We start from the raw sequence: 21,629 nt of genomic DNA, 5'->3' as shown, positions 1-21,629 counted from the left end.
TTTTTTTTTTTTTTTTAAACTATAAGAGCTGAGACTAACCCCCAACTTTTGATGGTTAAATGTGTTTACCAAAAACTTAACAAGCAATGGTACGTGTATAAGATGCATAAACATGAAGCCTTAAAATATCTTTTTTTCTTTCTCTATCTTTTTATCTTTTCAGAATCGTCCGTTCAGTCCTCCGGTCCACTCTGCCAGCCCCCCTCCCATCGCCCCATTGGCACGGGCCGAAAGCACCTCCTCCATCTCCTCAACAAACTCCATGAGTGCCGCCACCACCCCCACCGTCGGTAAAGAGCTCTCCGTGTCCGTGTCAGGTGTGTGTTCCTTCAACAGTCACTGAGTTGTGCAGCCTGTCGTCTGACGACTGTGGTCACAGCAGTGACAGCTGCATTTAACTGTTCCTGTCTAATATTAAAAGTTCCTTATTGATTTTATGCACTGGCCCTGTCCTTCCTTGTGCTCAGAGATTGTGTGTATTTTTTTATTCATGTTTAAATTTACTTTTGTCTTATTTTCTGGAAATGGTGACTGTTTCGTGGCAATGATGGTCCACTAAACGATGAATATCAGCAATACAATGCCAAAACCTGTTCTGGCATCTAATTATCATGCATCCCCTAAAACCCATGTAAGCTTTTACCATCTGGACATTGATTGAAACAAATATGTAAAACATGACTACAATCGTTTGTATCTGGATTTCTATTCATTTAAAATAGGAATGAAGTACTCCTAAAGATCATTTTGTTACAATGAATTGTTAAACTGCACATAAATATTGTGTCTGGTTTAGGTTGACACACAGACAGAATTCATAATTACATTCTCACATACACAACGCAGTATGTGTGGGAGGTGAGAATGTGAAGCAGGGTGATATTTTTTAAGCACAAACCTTCCCTTAATGAATTAATGGCACAGCAACAGTTTATATTCCTTGATTTAACTTGAGCGCCAGTGTGGACCTTGCCATGCAGAGCTGTGAGTGGATAATAGCAAATCTCAGTAGACTGTAACATGGCTGAGTCATAATAGATTTAGAAAATACACACTCTGGAGGCAGCAGCAGTTACATAAAAACAGAATATAGTCCCTCGTTGGAGGATGCTTTTTTAAACAGATTGCAGGGACAAACAAGAAGTAAACAGCTTCACTAGAATGTTTGACCATAACATGACAAAATATTATTTCTGTACAGAGATTTTATTGTCTCTATTACTGACAGTAATATAAAAGTGAGAGACAGTTTTCATTTTAAACTGACCCATTCCAGTTTGTGCTTTTTTTGCTTTATTTTTTTACAGTTTCGTTTTTGTGTGCATGACAAATACTTTTCTGATTTTTATTTTAAATTATTATTTTTTCCTTTCTGTTTCTTTTTTTTTTACCGTTTGTCTCTTTATTTGTCCTTTTGGCTTGTCAGAAGACGATGCTTATGTAGACAAACTACCCACCTTTGAGAGACACTTTGATTCATTCGCAGGTATAGTAACGATCCCCTCAAAGAGAGGAAAGGGGACGGGATGGGAAAGGGGTTTGAGGACTGTTCCTGTGTCAGTTTGATGTTTGATGCTCTTTACCCAGAGTGCACTTGACATCGAAGGGTAAAGGCCATCTCTGAGTGTTTTTGTGCTTTTTTGATTGTCAGTCAAAAGGTGTAGGTATTGGGACAGTGAGACTTTTTTTTTGGGGGGGGGGTCTTTTGTCCCACATTTTGGCACAGTTTTAGAAAGCCTGTTTCTAAGCCTCATGTCAATTTTTCAAATAAAATGCATCTCAATTTGTGAGATGTACAAAAAGACCATATCTGTGTCACTCTCCCAATACCTACTTATTTGACTAGTCTCAGGTTTTCAGGTTTTGCTCACAGATGTAGGGACATACCACATTTTTTATTTTATTTTCAAAGGCAGCATTTTTCACTGAAAGTCATTTTTCTTCATTGTTTTGTTACTGCCAACTCATGACTCCTTGCGCATCTCCCAAGCATTTAATAGAACTGATAGCCCCTCTTTCTCATATCGTACTCTCTCTCATTCACCCACAGAAAAAATCTGCCAGAAAAAAAATTAAAGCTGTGGTGACACAAAAAGTTCCATCTATTGCATAACTTTATTTTTTACAAAAAGTTTGAGTGTCTTCCCATTTGGCCATCTGCCTGCTCGTGAGACTTTTCTCTCTGTTTTATGACTGTCTCGCCATGTCACCATGGCAACCTCCTGTCTCTTCTCTTGGCGACCAATATTGTGTGTGCAGAGTGCAGTACTGTCACTCCCAGATACCTTTACTCTCAGTCTGCACCACAAAAGTGTGTTTCAAGTGTTTATGTGCTGTGTGTTCATTAAGCACGTCTGAAGAGCTCCTTATAGGTGGGCCCTTGAGATCCATATTGTCTGTCTTTTCTCTCTCACACACCCTCAAACACACACTCTCACGCATACTGTCAGATCACACGGTCGTTTGAAGTCTGGCATGAGAATTAGGCTGAATTAGTCAGGCAGCAGCTGTTTGGTATTCATGCCATCTTTCTCTCTACTGGAGTAGCACGACACAGCCACAAGTTCAACCAATCTCCACTGGCCTCAAAGCCTCAGTCTACTCCCACACTCGACCCCTGACGCCCACCTTTCGCACCTGTCACTCTCGCACTCTTCAGCCATACAAAAATGCGGCCCCAAACCCCGCCCTCTCCGTCTGAACACCTGCCCTTTTGTTCTCTTCATGAAGCACTGCTCTGATCATTCCATCACCCAGCGCTCTGTTAGTCCACTCACTGGTCAACAACACACCTTCACGGCTGGGACCCCCACATCAACACAATAATATAGACTAGAACAAGCTAACCCTGCTCTGCCAGGTTGAATGCCAGGTTTTTTGTATCAAACTGAAACACTGACATGAGTTAAATGCACACATTTGTCGTTGGAAAGAGTTATGTGTTTGTTGCATTTTTATGTCCCATATAATAGTTATTTAGACAATCATAATTAATCAACAATCCCTGGTATACCAGTTCAGGGGCTGGATCCTCCAAAGTATGAATTGACCAATCTCACGATGATCATCCAGGAAAGTCTCTTTTAAAAGGTTGCTCCAAATGCAACTGAGAAGTGAGGGCTTCTTTTGGTCAGAGTTGAAGGACAGAAACATCCTGTAATCCACCAATTCCCAAGCTTTTTGTTTTGTGTCCTTAAAACAAAGCCGCAATAATTTTTGCTTCAAATTGTTGTTCAAATTATGTATTATGTTCCCAAGAGGCTGAAACTATCCAGTATTTTACAAGGAAAAATTGATTATCAGAATCAGAATTGGGTTTATTGCCAAGTAGGTTTTCACATACAAGGAATTTGTGTGTAACAATGAATATAGAGAAATATAAATAAAGATTAAAATAGAGACAATAAAAAGAGCCAATATGTACAAATATAAAAAGATACAATATGCACAATATAACCATTTTTAAATAAATAAATAAAGAGGTGCACAGTTTTAAGGAATGTACAAAATAATGTTTAGGGTATGTGCAATTTAGCAGTGTGACATATAATGATCTTGCAATGTGTAAGCTATTAGGATTATTAGAGAAAACATGATTATCTGTAGAAGAAATAAAAAATGTTTTCTCTCTAAGCACTTTATTCATCTCATGACCTCTTAAAATAATCCCAAAACCCTTTTTGGAGATCCTGACCCACAGGTTGGGAACAACTGCCAAAACGCATTGTTCAGTGAGTGTTCGGACAATCTATCGTAGGCTCATAAATTCATAAGGTCATGAAGTACAAAATCCTTTTCACATTTTATTAAAAAAGTGTACTGAGGTGGGCATCTGTTACTGATAAATGTATCTTTTTGAATCTACCTTTTCATTTGCCCTCCATTTGTACACTGCAGGGTCTAAATAACATAATCCAAGTCACAATTTTATGGACATGTTACCCAAAGAGTGCTACTGTAAAATGAAAGATGTATTAACATATATAGCTTACCATTAACATGGTATCCTTTTTTCGCCTGTTGTCCGTCATACGTAAACTGAATCAACAATTACTCTAAACCGAGGAGCTTGTTTTGTCAGCCATTTGCGGACAACTTCTTGGTGATAAACTGTCTGGACACAGTTTGTTTTGACTCTGCATACATCGTTTGAGTCCCAACCATGAGGCCACAAAGGGTGCCCCTCTTGGTACACTTTTTACCAGTTGTCCATCATGTTTTGAAGGGAAAGTAACCAACATATATACTAAACCCAGAAACCAGTCTAAGAGTTCAACCCTGGTTCCTGCATATTGCTTGCTGTTTGAGGTATAGCACAGTAAACTAATATTGTCATATATCAGCCCAGCCAATTTATCCATGTTTAGCTCTTGTTTGAGGGAAATCTATTTGTTATAAACTTGGAATGACAGTTAACCAGGACTGTCTGAATGCACTTTCTTTTGGTCTCTGTGAGGCTAGACTGTCTCATTTGTAGAGCTAGGGGCTGACCTTTCGGTCTTTTGAAGGATCCACCTTCATTGGTCCTCTGGAGGATCCAGCCCCCGGAATTGGGACGCAGCATCTCTCTGTGCACCAACCACACTCCCTCTTTCTGCCTGTTCTCTGGTCTTAGTCTCATGGCTGCCCCCTGCAGTGTGTCTTTATACAGCAGTGTGCTTCCATCTGTTTCATAATTTGAAAAGTGGAGGCCTGGAGGAAAATGTGAGCACAGTAAGCCTGAGAAAGATAAACCCAATATCAACAATCTGCCACTGATGAAGAAAGTAGGGCCAGTTTTTCAAGGACTCCTATTGCTACCTAAATGGTTATAATTGGAGCATCTGTTGGAGTGGAATTATGATTTTATTATGTTTCATTGTAGAGAAAATATTAGCTGCAGCCCCTGAAACTGGCAACACACCAAACTGTCTCTTACGGCAGTCCCCCTGTCAGACTGTACACCCCCGACCTCCTCTCACCTGTGATGCACATCTTGCATATTGATTCGTACCACTGCCAACATCCAGCAGCACACACCTGGCCTCTCACTCCAGCTCACTCCTATCTGTCTTCACGCACGCAAGCACCCACAAAAGATCCCTTCAAACCCGTGTTGTCACATGTTTTATCTCGGCTTGCCGTGGCCCTCTGTCCCCTCTTCGTCCCCCCGGCCTCCACCTCCACTTTTCACCTCACTGTGACGTGTGATAGACCTGCCATGCGAGACTCACGCTACTGTCCTTCTCTCCTTCCCCCTCTCACCCCTCCTCACCCACTTCCCTCCCTTCCATCCCTCTTCCTCCTCCCTCCTCCTCGTACCTTTCTCCCAACCCCGCCTCCCTCCTTCCTCCACCCCTCCACCCCACACAGAGAATGACCAGCCATCCCTTGTATGGTTTGACAGAGGGAAGTTTTATTTAACCTTTGAAGGTAAGTTTTCTCTGCACAAGGGTAGAGTGCACACACACGCTTATGAGGCTCATTTGTGCAAGCTTCGCCCCTCCCCTTCCCTTTTTTTCCTTCCTCCCTCCCTTCTCTTCCTCTTCCTCCTTTGCAATCTCTCCATCACCCTAACCAGCACCATGCTAACTCCTGGCTGAGCCCCCTTATATGCAGTCAACTTTGCAGTCTTGCCTTCCTCTACCTTCTCTTCCTGACATTGTTCATTCTCATTTCGTCTGCGTTGACCGCCTTCCATTCAGTCCCTGAAGAATCATCGTTCCTCATGTGCTTTACTTATGTCTTTGTCGTCACTTTTGTCCTATTGGTCCTTTGGTTCTTGGACTGTCTGGTCTTTTTGATCTTGTCAGAATAATTCAGCTTTAACAGCATGTCTGGAATAAGCATGCACATCTCTGTCTCTCACTCTGTCTGCTTCTTGTCTTTCCTTTCTTCTCTACCTGTGCTTATTCAGTTAAAAGCAGATGCCAGTGTGTAACCTAGTGTAGACAAATTCATACACTTGAGGGATATATTTGAAGTAATTGTCTTTAATTCTACAATTTCACAGTCAAAGAGCAGAGAGAAATGGGTATCCTCTACGCACATAACCTTCTGTTTCCATGTCACCTTACTAACACCAATATATGTTTTCATTTCAAATAGTTTTTCATTTAATCACAGTAGTTTGCACACCATGTGTTGTTCCTCATTTCATTCACACTATTGGTTAGGAAGTGTAGAGTCCTGGTTCCTAATCTTTTAACCCCCTGTTGACTGCTGGGTATTTTACACTGGGTTGAAGCTACTGTACATTGATGTGGAATTCAGTTCAGATCCCTATGTGTGTGTCTCGCCCTATTCTACTATTGTAATGTCTGTTTGTGTGTCTGAATGCTTGTGTTACCTCCAGGCTGCTCCAGAGGGCCCAGTCCTCTCACCATGGGGGCTCAGGATACCCTTCCTGTGGCGGCTGCATTCACAGAGACGGTCAACGCCTTCTTTAAAGGAGCTGATCCCAGCAAGTAGGTCAACAAATAGCTTCACACATGCTAACATATCTGACATACATGTCATTACTTATTACAGTAGAAATAACCAAATTCATGTGGCTTATGTGAAAAGAGTGTGTTCATTCAGTTTATACAGCAGTACTGGTACTTAAAGAGATGGTAACACTGTAACAATTCTAACTTCTCCTACAGTATGAATCATCCACAACGCATGTATGAACACTTAATGAATGACATAGCTGCAATCATATAAGTATCCTTATACTCATGGACAAATCTTGTAGAGCATTTTAAAGATGTTATAAACAGTTTACATGTACACATTATTCACAGGTAGGAAGAAATTGTAAAATATGTAAATGAACCAACATTTTGTAAAATGATTGAATTACTCAAACTACCACCCTCCATTTACCACCCTCTCACATTCCAGCTAATCACTGCTACTTAACTGTTTCTTCACTTTATTGCTAAACAATAATCCAAGTTGACAATCCTGCCTAGTATTAGCTAGTTACTGGTTATGCAAAACAACAACAACAAGAGGTTAGTTGTATGTGTACTTGTTATTGTCCTTGCTAACAGGAGCTAACTGGCTAATTCTGATAGCAGTTATTGAGCTTGCTAGTTTCGGAGTCTGGCGGCATGTGATTGGTTGAAATGTGAGACGGAGGTGACGAGAAAACACATTGAGGAAAAACTGAGAAATCAACAAAATACATGTGTACAGTATATGTGCAGTATCTGTTTCTCCAGTCTTTACCTTCTCTGTTTCTCTAACCCAATCCTTGTCTTCCTCTTCCTCTCAGGTGTGTTGTGAAGATCATAGGTGAGATGGTTTTGTCGTTTCCAGCAGGAATCACGCGGCACTTTGCCAATAACCCGTCCCCCGCCGTGCTAACCTTCAGCATAACCAACTACAGCCGACTGGAGCATGTGCTGCCTAACCCCCTGCTCCTCTGCTGGTAATGACACCGTTGTGAACTCGTAACCTCACCTCACTGTCATAAAAAAAAACAAAAAACAGTTTTTCATTGGAGGCAGTTTAAAAGATAACATCATAACTTACTGCATCTTTCTCACATGTGTAGCTCAAGTCTGAATGTTTTATTGTTCAGTTTGGAAATTCACCCTAATTAATTATGAGTGTTTATAATTTAACTTAATTCAAACCAAATCAAATTATCTTACTTAAATTGTATTAATAATATTAATTTCCTTTATGTTGCATCGTGTAATCAAAATGAGTCACCACCTTTTTTATATTTGTGTAAGTGTAAATGTCAGTCAAAGCAGACTCTTTATCAACTGTTTGTTTCCATTCATCCTGTATTTTTCATAATAATCATAGTGTGTTTCATCGTTGTAAAAATTATTGTTTCCACACAACAAATCCTACTTATCACACTTAATGGTATGTTATATGAAGCAAACTTCATTTATATAGCACATTTCATACACGAGGATGTGTTTTATAAATAAAATATCTACAAAAAACTAGCAGAGATTTAGATATGACTCTGCACATATATCTGTATTGGGAATTAAGATGTAAACTGACAAAATGATCTGATAAATGGCTCATAAAGCATTCATAATCCCATATGGAAGAGTTTGGTTGTTCAGTGATGACCAGTGAGGATGAGTAAACTTTAGTGAGATCATCTTAGACACTAGTGCTGACTGCGTATTGAGTCATTATGAGGTCATCTCAGTTTTCAGACCAACTACCTTCAACAAAGGTCGGCTTTTTTTTGGTTTGTTTGTTTATCGTCCTCGGTTAAAATTAAATTACATTTTTGATTCATGTTTGTACCTGTTGAAAAATACTAAAGAAACCACTTACTTGAGACCCATGAAACACATTTTAATGTTTATAAGCTAACCCAAATCATTACTCATTGGCACTGAAAGTATATTGCCAGCAGAATAAGTATTGCTTTTACTTAATTATAATTCATCACAAATATAAATAATTTCTAGAAGTCATCCATTAAATGTTTATTTTAAATCCTGCATAGTTGTTGTAAAAATCAATGTAAAGCCTGACCTCTTGTGGCTCGTTGTTAAAATTAAAATTCTGACCAAAAAGGTCAAACTCATCCAGTGAAACTCAAAGTTGCACATTTCTAAAGTCATTAAATACTCAAAAATGTGTTTGTTTTTCTGGTCAAACATAGAGCTGCACTCTATCACAAATCACCAGAATCATATTAAATGTCTGTGTTTTGATTGTACTTTTCTGCATGCTTTCCCCACCAGCGACACCACCACACAACCCAAGGCCGATGCCAAGGACTTCTGGGTGAACATGCCAAACCTGATATCACATTTAAAGAAGGTGGCAGAGCAGAAGCCACAGGCAACATACTACAACGTGGACATGCTCAAGTATCAAGTAAGCTCTGCCCTCTGGCATAAAGTTGCACAGCAGCCCATAAATCTTTATGCACTATTTTAAGTGTAAAGGCCATTTGCCCACTGATCATGTGTTTTTTTTGGCGGTGTTTAAATGAACTGTAGGAACAGCTTGATGTTGTGTTGGACGAAATGCTTTGGCATTATTATAAGTTGTGCCTCTGCATGTTTTCTATCTATGTGCAGGTGTCGGCGGAGGGCCTTCAATCGATTCCTCTGAATCTAGCGGTGAGCTGGAGGTGTGAGCCCACGAGCACTGACCTGCGGATAGACTACAAGTACAACGGGGAGGCCATGACGACGCCGATGGCCCTCAACAATGTCCAGTTTCTCGTCCCTGTCGATGGAGGGGTTTCGAAACTACAGGCAGTCTTACCTCCTGCTGCATGGTACAGTCTGAACTTTGTTATAGTGATAAGTACCAGTAAGATTACTAGGCAGTATACAGTTTGTAAACTACTGTATTATATAATGGATATATCAAGAATTACAGAAATCACTTAAATTACTTAAAATGTTTGACTGTAAAAAAATGGAAATGCTTGTATTAAAATCATACAAATGATTAGTGTAAAGTGCACACTTCTGTGAATTGTTGCTATAACACAGGTGTATATAGTAGAAGAAGATGGTTTGAATTTGAGTTGTTCTTCAGAAGCTTCATAAATGGGTTTTTCTGCCCTCTTGTAATCCGGACAGGAATGCAGAGCAGCAAAGAATCCTTTGGAAGATTCCCGATATCTCACAGAAATCTGAAAACGGAGGTACGTACAGTAATAGAAAAGTAACACACACCATTTTAGTTATATTAATATTCTTTAAGGGCAAAGGCTTTACCCTTTTGGTGACTGATGCGAGTGTCTTGCTTTTAGTTTCATGTTTATAAAAATCAGACATAATCCTTGACTGATATATATCATCACATATTTGGACACCTGATCAAGATTTTTCTTGTACATCTTAACTGACTGAAGAGTAACTTAGATTGCATCAACCTGAAGACTGAACTGGTTTTCAGAGTTAGTCCTACATGTTTAGAAATTAGAGAATTATCTATAGCCCTGGTAAAAGGTTTCTGTACCTATAAGCATAAGACAACATAGATAAGATAAGCATAAGACAACATAGATAAGACAAGCATAGATAAGAGCTAGACGGTAGAAAGATGTTAAGGTTACAAATTACATACAGCCTAGACATTGTTCTTATCTTACCTGAGTTGTGTATTGTGAGTTTCTGCAGGCATGTAGAGCTGGACAGTTTTAAACACTGACCTAGAACCTGCACTAGGAACCATGAATGCAGCTAAACAGGTTATGGGGGGAAAAAAGTAGTACATGATCCACCTCAGGAAAAGATGAGGTCCAAGGTGGTTGCCAGCTTTGCCAACAGTGCCCCCTTCTGTCTACAAACGGTGTTACAGTTACTTCAGCAAAATAATATTTACAAATATTTTCAGCTGTTAAAGCAGAGTTTTATTTGTGCATCTGACATCGTCTGATGTACTTTAAATTGTTGGCCTGTTTTGATATATTACAAATCATATTTGTAGACTCTTAGTAATTACCTGGCCTCCAGAAGGACAGTAAATTAGATCATATATTTTCTTTATGAGGCTCCAACTTGATCAGTTTAGCTCTGCTTCTTCCGAACATGCAATGATAATGTAATATATCTTGCCTTACATATGGTTGATCTTGATAGTCTCGGATGATTTGTAATTTTCTTTTCAAAATGAATCTCAGTCAGTGTTTTCTTGAGCAAACATTTTGACAGGCTTCTATACAATAGCAATTTGGTAATATTTTGTTGATGAAAAGTTAATTAAAGCAACGTCTGTAGTTGTCTAGCTGTTACCAGCATATCTTTCTGCTATCTATTTAAAATAGTTGCTGTTTGTTTTTTTTACAATGCACGACAAAATCCTTATTCCTTTAGTTAAATCATTCCTTGTGGCCAACAATTTCTAAACTTCGCCCCTCTTCCCACAGGTGTGGGGTCATTGTTAGCACGCTTTCAGCTAACAGAAGGCCCCAGTAAACCGGCTCCACTGGCGGTGCAGTTCACCAGTGAGGGGAGCACTTTGTCAGGCTGTGACATTGAACTGGCTGGGCCAGGATACCGCTTCTCTCTCATCAAGAAGAGGTTTGCCGCAGGTCAGTTAACATTTCACTTATAACATATTTGAGATATTTTTCAAGTAAAACCTCCTGTAAATCAAACCTTTGTAAACTGATGGGGTTTTTTTTACAACAAAACCCTTCCTAAGTTACATTTTTATCCCAAAGTGCAGCCAAAAAAGATTTTTCTTATCTTATTCTTGCACAAGATATTTCTGTGCTACAGTATGTGTTAATTTATTGTTATATTCATTCAGATAATTGTAATTACCTCCATCATTTTGTAATGATACAGCTTGTACTTACTGTAGTAACTGTGTCTTAGGTTAACAATAGATCTGTAAAAGATCCGTAAACGACTGAAACATAACCTAAACATTTGGTTGATGCGTTTCAGGAAAATACCTGGCCGACAACTAACCCATGCTACTGAGAGCAGCAGTGTTGAACAAAACAATCGCAGTGAACTGAGGTTGACACCGAGGACAGAGGACAAACCAACAGGCAGACTTTCCATTAACCTTTTCTGAACCCACACGACAGGTCCGCAGCCTACCCAGCAGTATTGTATAACTTGCATATAGCATCGTGGAGCTGTTTTAGGTCATGTAATTATCGTATTTGTATTCATTTCATAACATCCGTATTGCTGCAGTTAGACACCTGGGTTCTTCCTCCCTCTGAAGTCTGTACCTCTGTCTCCATCTTCCTTGGGTCGATGTGTGTTTTTGTTTTTAAAAGTTTCACTGCAGCTGCCTGACCGAAGACATGGACAGAAAGCGTTTTGGACGGATTTGAACTCTGGATGACTATTTGTTGTCTAGAGATTTGGCAGTAAAAAAAACAACCCTTGAATACGATCTTAGTGGTCAGACACACACCTCAACCTCTGACAGGTCCAAAGTTAGACTAGTTAAAGTTGAAGCATGGCCCAGGACAATTCATAACAAGTTATAAATCATTAGCAGATTTAAAAAATAAATAAATCAGCTCTGTAAATAATCCTTCCATCGGAGTCTAATCTCAAAGCCAGAGACAGCTGTCCTCACTGTCTCGCTCTGATGGCGGCCATTTGCCAGCAAGTAAAAGCATTTAATGAAGCGTTTCGACTCATGCTGTCGCAAAGAGTTAAATGAAAGATGTTTCTTGTTGCTTGTTTGCGATCGAATGCAACACAGGATCGAGTAACTACAAAAATACTAGGTTTTCATGCATCACCTACTGGTACTACAGGGTCACATGACTTTGGATCACATCCTTTTTAATATAAATGCACTGATCAGTCAATCAATCTGTTATTTTATTTCTCTGGAATATAGAGACATGGAGAGAGTTTTTAGCCAGTTAGGCAGCTGCAATGATAAATCAATGTACTGGTTGCAAAATAAGAAAATATGTTTTCCCGTCAGAACAAAAGAAGTGTACAGTGTCATTTTAAATCAATAATATATATCTTAAAGGGCGTTTGGTGTTTTCCTCGTATTGTCAGATAGCCTTTCTGTTGTTCCCAGGACAGCAGTGATAGACTCCAGAGTACATGACAGCATTCTATTTTTATTTATTGATGACGATGATTTGTTGTATAAAACGTGATTGTGTATACGAATAGAATTTGAATGGTATCACACAACTCAGAACCCTTAAAGGTATAAATATTTGAACTCTTTTTTTTGTTATCTGTGTAGTTGGGTAACCTGTGTACAGTATAAGGTATAATTTTTGAATTTATTTCAGATATAATTTTTTAACTCAAGTGCAACAGAAGATTTGAGCTATATATGGGTGGGTGGGGTAATTTAAAGAAAAAGATAAATATCTTCCTGGATGCTGTGTTATGCTTTGTGAAAGCAGTGTTAATGTAGAGTTAGCTGTACCATGGGCAAGGTCCACACTTTAAAGAGCTAGTTTGACATTTTGGGAAACGGGCCTATTCGTTTTCTTTTTTCGAGTTGTTAAAGGAGATGATCAATATCGCTTTTATCTGTCTGTTCTGTTCAACATGAGGTTGGAGCCAGGAGACGTTAGCTTAGCATAAAGACTGGAAACAGCTAGTGCTCTGTCTGAGGGTAAGAAATCTGCTTACGGGCATTTCTAGGGTTCCCTAATTAACACATTACATCTTGTAAAGTGTAAAAATGTCAAGTTGTTGTTTTTACGGGGGGTTGACAAGATAAAACATGTTAATTTTTTGAGCTGTTGTGGTGGGGTAGACAGATTTTTAACCATGCTAGCAGCTTAGATGGCAGTGTTGTCAGTTTGGTTGAGACTGAAATGTCTCAACTGTTGGATGGATTGCCATAAACTTTGGTACACACATTCATGTCCCCCTTGTCCAGTATTCTGGCTTATGACTTCCTGCAAAATGAATGTCTTTTCCACTGTGAAAAGGTTAGCATTTAGCTAAGTATTGCCTCACAGAGCTGCTAGCTGACCGTAAACCCTTGTTTAGCTTTGGACCGAGCCAGGCTAACCGTTTCCCCCTGTGTCCAGTCTTTATGCTAAGCTAACCGCCTCATGGCTCCAGCTCAACAGCCTGACATAAAGTGGCACCAATCTTCTCTTTTAATTCTCAGCAAGAAAATGAGTCAGCATGTTTCCCAAATAGTTTAACTTGTCCTTTTAATAAAGTCAAGACGATGACAACAAAAGCAATCAGGTTTCCTCAACAGCAGTGATGAAGTTTAGTGACCGTGGTACCACTACTGGAGTAGGATTTGTTTACTGGGACCATCTTTTTTGTGTGTTTGTTTGTTTGTTTTTTTAATTCAAACCTCATAAAACAGAAAGAAAACACTCTTGTACTAATCCAGCATTCTCAGTTCCCACATCTACTGATTGAGTTATTCCTCAACTTTGACCGCGTCTGACCTGTTTTCTTACCCATTTCCATTCACCTCAGTGGTACTTTAACTCCCTGACTGTATCATGAGCACACCCCGATCATCAAACCAGCGCTTGAATCCATGGCTTTATTTCGCATAATTGTAATGGTCTCTGTGAGATGACATGAGCTGAATGAGGTTGTGGAGCAAGGTTAAGTTGACCAAAATGCTTTTCTTTTCTTTTCTTTTTTTTTTTTTTTTGTATCTTATGTGTGTGTACCCCGGACAGTCAGTCCTCTGTTAAGGAGAATAAGCTGAATATTTTTAAAACGGATAAAAGTGAAAAAATATTATATTGTTTAATGTGTAAAAAACACTGTGCTGATGATGTTGAACTTCCTGAATGCTCTGACACTCAACATGAAGAACAAAAAGTGTGTGTGAAGTGTAGCTGAAGATCTCTGTACTGTACTATATGTCGGCATTCTGCTAAATGCAACCAATCATGGTCCTTTCAGAGCTGTCGTAGAAGCATTTTAGGCTGAATTTAGGACTTTAAGACTTATTAGCAACATGTCGATATTCCTATTTAATGATAGTGAGTACTTTTGATCGGACATACTTTTTAACGTATGCGGTTATTTGGCTAATAAAAAGACCAGACATGAGCTGTGCAGTTCAAATATAAATCTTGTTTTTAACCAGATTTACCAGATTATTCCTGTGCAGACTCGGTCTAAAAGAGCATTGTGGATTACTCTGAGGTTGCATTTCATTTGTTAATGCAAGGTGATGATGATTGGTGCCATTTAGCTCCCGCATTAGGTTGGTAACATTTTCCTTTCAGTCAGATCAGTCCTGCCATGATCCTATGGTCAACTGGATGGATTGACATGGCTGATGGGAAGCTGTAACCTGCTGAGTGAACCCTGAAACTATCAGTGCAACAGTCACTACAGCATTATCTACAGAGGCCCACCAAACACATCCCCCATCATGCATCTGTTTTAAATTACCAGTACACTACAGATTACATGTCTTTCAGCTCGAAAGTCATGCTGCCGTACAAAACTGACTCTCAGTCTGTTAGTGCCAGTTTATTCTTTGTATCTCGTTAAAAACTTTAAAAACAACTTGTATTTTACAGATCTTCATCTCTGTGGTGAATTCGCCTGCAGTAATTCATTATTGCATGCAGAGCATGTAGTAAAAGGTGGGGCATCTATGATGATAGTACTGAAATGACGTGTTGTGCTGAGTGTCAGTTACCTGTATTAATGTTGAGAAGAGAGCAGGGAGTGTGTTTATGTGTGCTATACGCCAGAATGCTTTTTGGTTCTGTACCGTTAACCTCAAACACATGTGCAAGCTGTTTGTACAGTACATAACAATGCTAAGATGAACTGAGAAACTTAGTTTGCTTCTTTCCAAAACCAATAAAAGTTATAACTGGATGTCTGCGTTTGCAGTTTTATTTGTATTATAAGATTCTGTATGATTTAGTCTTTCTCACGAATATATACAAAAAGTGGTCCGACTGTATTTTTCTTTTTAAGACATACTAGTAGCTTGGATCTGTCTGCAGGCCAGAAATGTCTCATAAATATCTATAACAGCTATTGGGTAGATTGCCACAACTTTTATACCAACAGTCCCTGGAGAAGGAACCTCTGAATTTCCATCTATTACCACCCACAGGTAAAAGTTTTCACTTATTTGTAAAATATCGGAGAAAATTAGCACGAACTTTAGTACAGAAATGTGTTTTCCCAGATGTGTTCTACTTTTGTTTTTTATTTAACTGTAATTTGTTTAATACTTTAGTTTATGACCAGATTCCTGCAAAAGTAATGACACTCCCATAAGCCTTTGTGTTGTAACATCAGCATGCGTACCTATAAGTAGAACCTAATGTATAGCACAGACTCTAGTTGTTATTGAGTTTATGTGATTACTGCCTAAATTAAATCCACAATGACAGATATAAAATATGTACATAAGCCAAACTACAGCCAGAATGTGTGTGTGAAATGTACAGCTTCACAGAGCTGCTGTAGACCTTTTAATGTTTTAATTATGTGGGGGGTCATTTTATGCCTTTATTGAATAGTCGACAGTGAAGAGATGACAAGGAGCAACAAAAGGCAAGATGCCACCACCAGGTTCCTTTTTATGGCTTTTTTGTCAATCATTGATGTGATGTTATAAGGGTCTTTCTAGGCTGTGCCTAACTTGAATTTCTCCTACAGGGGATCAATAAAGGAACATCTTATCTTATGTTTCCTGAAAGTTAGTAATGTTCGGTATCCGGTGTCCAGGACTGCAATTATAAAAAATATTTCACACCTCACAGAATGTAAGCCCTGTGCATGAACATTTATTTGACAATAAAATGCGAAATGATAGAGTACAGCTCAAGTTTCCTATAAATACATTAAAGCAGAGATGGAAATTTTACAAACCTGCCATCCTGTGGATACATGTCTACATACAGGACACAAGCCCGGGGCTGAGAGACATCTGTCCTCTCTTTACTTAGTCTGAGTGGGAAGTGATGCAGTCCTGCACCCTTGAATATCATCCCTGAGTGCATTTACATATATGTAGCTTACCCAACATAGTTTTGTTACCTTATTTTCATAGGTTTATTTATAATATAATTACATGTATTTTTATGGTTGCACGTATCTTCTCAGGTTCAGAAACATTCACATTCACATCTACAAACCTACAAGTTAAAGTAATAACTCACAAAAAATATCAAAAGCAATTAGAAAAATAGCAGTTGTGAATATGAGCATTATTGTATATACAATACAACGATCATATTGTTTTTAAACATCAGAATTTGGATTCAGGTTTGGTTTCTACTAAAGCAAAATGGGAGAGAACAGAGTCATTTTGGCCACTTGGAGAATGAGAAGAAGAGAGGCGTTGGCCTCAGCAGAGGAAGGTGAGGTCGCTCTTCCTGCAGCCCACCTGGCAGCACACAGTGGTCAGTATGTTATTCATATCCCGTCTGGTCAACCGGGAGCCTGGGTTGCTGCTGCTCAGGCTCTCCAAACTGCTCTGCTCCCCTGCGGGCAAACCTGGAACAAAACACAGAAAATGCTAAAGAAACACTCTGACATAAAAAAAAAAACTTTTGTCCTAATTTAGTCCAATAACCAGGTTCACACACAGTTTTCCTCTGCAAATGTCAATTTGTTCCATAGTGATTCTTTCACAGTTGTTTCCAACAAGGTTATTGGATGAACAAAGACTTGTGTAATTGATGTCTGTGTCCCCATTAAATAAGGAAACTCTAAATGACTGCGCAGATTAACTCAGTGCCATTTGTCTTCTACAGTGTCACTTTACTCTTTTTAATCAGAGCGGCTGATAGGCTAACTGGGTTTGTTTGTGTGTGACAGACAGTATGAAAGAGAGACTGCCCGGGGAACAGACTGCTGCAACATTTAATCAAGATATGTGGGCTCCTCGAGCCTAATAAGGTAGAACAGCAGACAATGTCTCTGCACTAGGGCACCTGTCTGCCTGCACACCCACTGAATTAATAGTACATAGTTCATCATGTAGCAAGAGCCATAGCAGATACAAGGGAAACACTAGCTTTCAGACAACTGTTTTGTGTTTTACTCTGAGGGATGATATCTTACATGCAAAAAATGTTATTCAGCAGTTAAAAAGTTTCAAAGTCACTGAAAGTAAGGTCAAAAATCAACCTACATAATTTTATTTTAAATTCAAGTGGAGATGCCAAAGTTTTTGAAAATATATATGACGTCAGGCTGAATTTTGGGGAAATATTTCACAGTATACTGTAGTTTGATTTTATCAACCAAAACCAAAAAGGGGAAACATGTTAAGAGGTATTTATTCAGGAAATCTCACTGAGCTCAATATATATTTTGAGAAGGAAAAGAGAGAAAAATAGTAGAAAATAGATAGTAGTAACTATTATTGTGTTAGATATTGTAATATAAGTATTATTTATATTCTTTAAGATTGTGTGAGTAGTAACAACGGTATTTATGACTTTAAATCTGATTCTGATAAGTAATATCCTAATAATTGTACAAATTCTACCTGTCTAGGTAACCCTGTGGTGTGCAGTACATCCACCACAAAATAATTTAAAGGATAAATTTACAAGTCTGTCTCGAAACAATAGTCAGGTGCCCATATACACTGAAACAGGTTTTTCTGACTGTAATCTGTTGATTTGCCCTGGCCATTAAGAAATCCATTCCTAATTTGCTTCCAATGTAGGTGATGAAGGACAAAATCCATAGTCATCACAGAAATATATTTTTTTGTTTTTTTATATATTCTATTCTGTTTTTTCTGAAGGTAAAATGAGACATCAGCAGTTGGAAATCAATTGGAAATTACAGCAGCCTTTTTAGTCTTTAAATCTTTGTTTCCCTGTTGAGCTGCAGTGGAGGGATGGTAACAAAAAAGAGGGAATTTTAGTACTAAAAAAGTTGTAACTTTGGAAGATACATTTTATTTAGACTGCTGAAGACTCATATTAGCTTTAAATTTGTGCGTTTAAAAAGTGCATTATTAGGAGGGGACCTCTTAACTGCTAGTATGACCCGGAGGAATCACTACAGCCAGCAAAACCTGTTTCAGTGTTCATATTTAATATTGTTTCAAGAGAGACTTTAAAAATTGTATAATAATTGTATAATATAAAGTATATTTTAAGGTTAAATCTACCTAGAAACAGATACCAAATATTCTGCATTATTCTTTCTTGTATGCACACGTCTAACAATAAGATTAATCCTGAAGACAAAGTTAGACTGTTTTATCACCATGTCTGCTGTTTAGAGAATAAAAAGAGGAAGTTGTCTCACCATCACCATCCATGTCTGTCTCGCTGAGGAATCTCCTCCAGCGGGACCCTCCGCAGGTGTAAACGACGGCCCTCAGGAACTCTCGACCACACAGCTTCACTGCCTTCACCTCCGCTCTCACCTGGTCCACATGCACCACTGCACACAACAGCAGAGGCAAAACCACTAAAGCCCGCATGCTGGATGCCTGACAGTCTGTATGGAGGTGTATCTCTGTCGGTCTGGTTTGTTCTGAAATGACCTCGGCTGTTTGCTGTTGGTTGTCTGTGATCTCGTCCGATGTCTTTGAGTGTTTCTTTCTTGAGTCAAGTGTGTTGGAGGCTGCAGCACAGTGGACTGGTCGTTTATCCAATGCTTGCATCTCCCTGTATTATATACCATCAACCTTTCAGATCATCAGTGCTGAGTATCTCCACCTCCTCCCTCTTACTGGACCCTAGCCCATCCCAATCACACTCACACACACATACACATACACACACAGTCCTCACTCTGTCATGACAGTCAAGTCATTTTATGTTTCCGGTCATTTCCACCAACACCATTTTTGGCCTCCTAAAAGAGAGAGTGATGGTCATCAGCCTTTTATAACCCTCCAATGACAATCACATTAGACGAGCGCAGCCTCCTCAGCCTCTCTGTGATTATGTGAGTTAAATCTGTGATTGAGCCGACCTTCACTACACTAAATGACTAATTAAGCGATGCAAAGTGATTCCCCCCTGCAGCTGAAGATGTTTCATCTGTTTACAACACTTTGATGGCCTGGTTGTCTTTAGTTTTACAGCAGTTTGGGCCATATGAGAGGAGAAGAGTCAATGTTGACAGTCCATCATGCAGGTCATTATGGTGCTGCTGATGGTGCGATGTGATACGCATGACATTTCACTTCGATCTTTGAGTTCCCACTTAGGATGTCAATGAAATTATATCATGTTTAGTTGGACATGCTGCGGGTTTGTCCCTACGGCAACAAAAAAAGAGCAATATTTGGGATGAAAATAGAATGAAAAACATATTTTCTACTTCACAATTTTATTAGAAGTGTTTTTGTTGTTGTTTTTCCTTTTTCTTAAGAAATAACAAGAGTTTCCCAATGAAGTGACATCTAAAGAGGTTGTTATAACAGTAAATGAATCTTTTACTCTACTGGAACCAAACTACATAGTTTTGCTGTTTTCTAGGTCAGTGATTTTGAAACAGGGGTTAGGGTTATAGGGGGGTCCCCAGCAAAAGGAGGAATATAATATTTGAAGTTTTATCAATTTTTTTGGAAATTGAAACAAGAAAAGAAATATGGTTGGCCGTTCTGATTGATTTATTGATTTGTAATGATCCTAGTTTGATCAGATTGACTTAGAATACTTTTTTATCTTTAAACCTAGAAAAACAAATACTAAGAGGGAAAGACATAATCCTCTTAAATTGAGGGTCCATTATTTAATGTTAATCTATTGTGAGGGTCCTAATAATGAAAAAGGTTGGGAGCCCCTGTTCTAGGTAAAAGCCTGCACTTTTGCATATTAAAGAGATCCTACAGTTTAGGGCCTAATTAAAGAACTGGTTACTGGTTGTACGTGTGAAAGGTCTGTAAAAAGCTAGTAAGTGGACCTTGAGTTGGGATTGTTTTGTCCGGCTTTATGATTCTTTTGAGGTGAGGTTATCACGCAGTATCAGCAGACGCAGGTTTATTAACTTAGCCAGACTGTGCTGGCTGGCTAACATGTTTGCTACCTTTATGATGCTGCTCTGGCTCCTTTTTCTCTTTACGTTATCTCTGCACAGAAAATGACAGCACAGAGCGATTTCATTATCACAGAGTTAGTGGGTTACTGTCATTTTTCTGAAGCTGAAACAAAAAAAATCTTTAGTATTTTGTCTGTTTTTTCCGTTCACTGCTGAATGTGGTTATAAAACGTTACCCTAATGACTTGAATCGAGACGCAACAGCCTTCCTGTTTGGAGCTGATGAGCTGGTGTGGCTGCAATCAGAGCTGCAACTCCTTTCGTCATAATGAACTCTCCTTATAACTCAAAGGCCTGGAGAGGTGAAGAACATGATCTAGATTACAACGACCTTAAATTACCATAAATTAGGCTACGTTAAGTGACCCTAAATGATGTAAAGCTACTAGGTTGAGTGACGTATTGTCAGACATATTGTGCTACTGTTTATCTATTAAATTAATGTCTTACTGATACTTTGCTTGCTGATTCTTCATGTTGAGCCAAATCAGTCGTATCTGGTTTGAATTCAAACAAGTGTTTTCTGCAGTTTACCACAGACCTGACAGAGATTCGGTACAATCAACCTGAGCAGCTGCAGTGAAGCAGAAAAGGTTCCCTCCTTTCACCATGGTGGGAAGCTGTTAGTGTTTATCAAATTACAAAGCTCCTACATGTTTTCCATTTCAGTATCAAGACAAAATGTCATGAGTGAATTTGAGAATTTAATTGATGCTGAAATGTGAGAGCTTGAAGCTCTGTGATTGTAGATGAGGATTATTTTTACATCAGTAAATGTCACATCTCCAGACACTGAAATCTAACAAACTATAAAGTAACTTTTGTTCTGGGGCAGTTTTTCATCATTTGGACTGGGAAAACACAATGAAATCTTAGACATTATAGACATATAGAGACATTAGCTGGAGTAAAACTGGAAGTAAGAAACCTCATTTAAAATCCCAGTGACAATTGTAACTACGCTAAGTATGATGTCTGGCTCACTTCATATGTTTAGATAAGAATAAGAAAAAATATTCTTGCAGTTTTTGGGTTGCATCCACATGGTTAAATGCACTTAAAAACATCAGCTAAATAAAAGTAATGTAATTTTTAGAGACGCGTTGTTGAATTTTATGGCTATGGATGAAACCGTACGATGCTCGTCTAACGGTAAAAACATTGAATTTAATGTTAAATATAAAACCAAACAGGCAAATCTGACGTTTGCAGATGAGATCTGTT

The 21,629-nt window shown here is 38.8% G+C and overlaps 2 protein-coding genes across 6 annotated transcripts in view; one reads left to right on the top strand and one right to left on the bottom strand.

Moving 5' to 3' along the window:
• sgip1a (SH3GL interacting endocytic adaptor 1a) overlaps window positions 1-15,248 on the top strand; it is a gene marked incomplete at its 5' end in the record, with an annotated part of 58,000 nt that extends 42,752 nt beyond the window's left edge. For 3 of the 5 annotated variants that reach the window (XM_035653577.1, XM_035653579.1, XM_035653576.1), the window contains 9 exon segments: window positions 164-317; window positions 5,353-5,412; window positions 6,335-6,446; window positions 7,244-7,399; window positions 8,697-8,832; window positions 9,039-9,241; window positions 9,552-9,616; window positions 10,844-11,008; window positions 11,370-15,248. In XM_035653577.1, the coding sequence (XP_035509470.1) occupies window positions 164-317; window positions 5,353-5,412; window positions 6,335-6,446; window positions 7,244-7,399; window positions 8,697-8,832; window positions 9,039-9,241; window positions 9,552-9,616; window positions 10,844-11,008; window positions 11,370-11,392 (1,074 nt within the window). 5 annotated transcript variants of the gene reach the window in all.
• An 887-nt stretch (window positions 15,249-16,135) lies between these two features.
• Window positions 16,136-19,017, bottom strand: insl5a (insulin-like 5a). Its single transcript, XM_035653842.1, has 2 exons — window positions 18,660-19,017; window positions 16,136-16,883 (listed from the first exon to the last, which is right to left on the bottom strand). The coding sequence occupies exons 1-2, from the start codon at window positions 18,835-18,837 to the stop codon at window positions 16,735-16,737; spliced, it is 327 nt and encodes a 108-aa protein (XP_035509735.1). The 5' UTR covers window positions 18,838-19,017; the 3' UTR covers window positions 16,136-16,734.
• Window positions 19,018-21,629: the final 2,612 nt, after the last annotated feature.

This window comes from Morone saxatilis, unplaced genomic scaffold (assembly GCF_004916995.1).
Source record: "Morone saxatilis isolate NCDOM2014 unplaced genomic scaffold, NCSU_SB_2.0 Contig12, whole genome shotgun sequence".
Lineage (NCBI taxonomy): Eukaryota > Metazoa > Chordata > Actinopteri > Moronidae > Morone > Morone saxatilis.
This window is presented reverse-complemented; position numbering and strand designations above follow the sequence as displayed.

Coding starts and splice junctions, on each gene's coding strand:
- insl5a (XM_035653842.1), bottom strand. CDS start 18,837: ATGCGGGCTTTAGTGGTTTTGCCTCTGCTGTTGTGTGCAGTGGTGCAT. Junction 16,884..18,659: donor GACAGACATGGATGGTGATG/GTGAGACAACTT, acceptor GTTTTGTTCCAG/GTTTGCCCGCAGGGGAGCAG.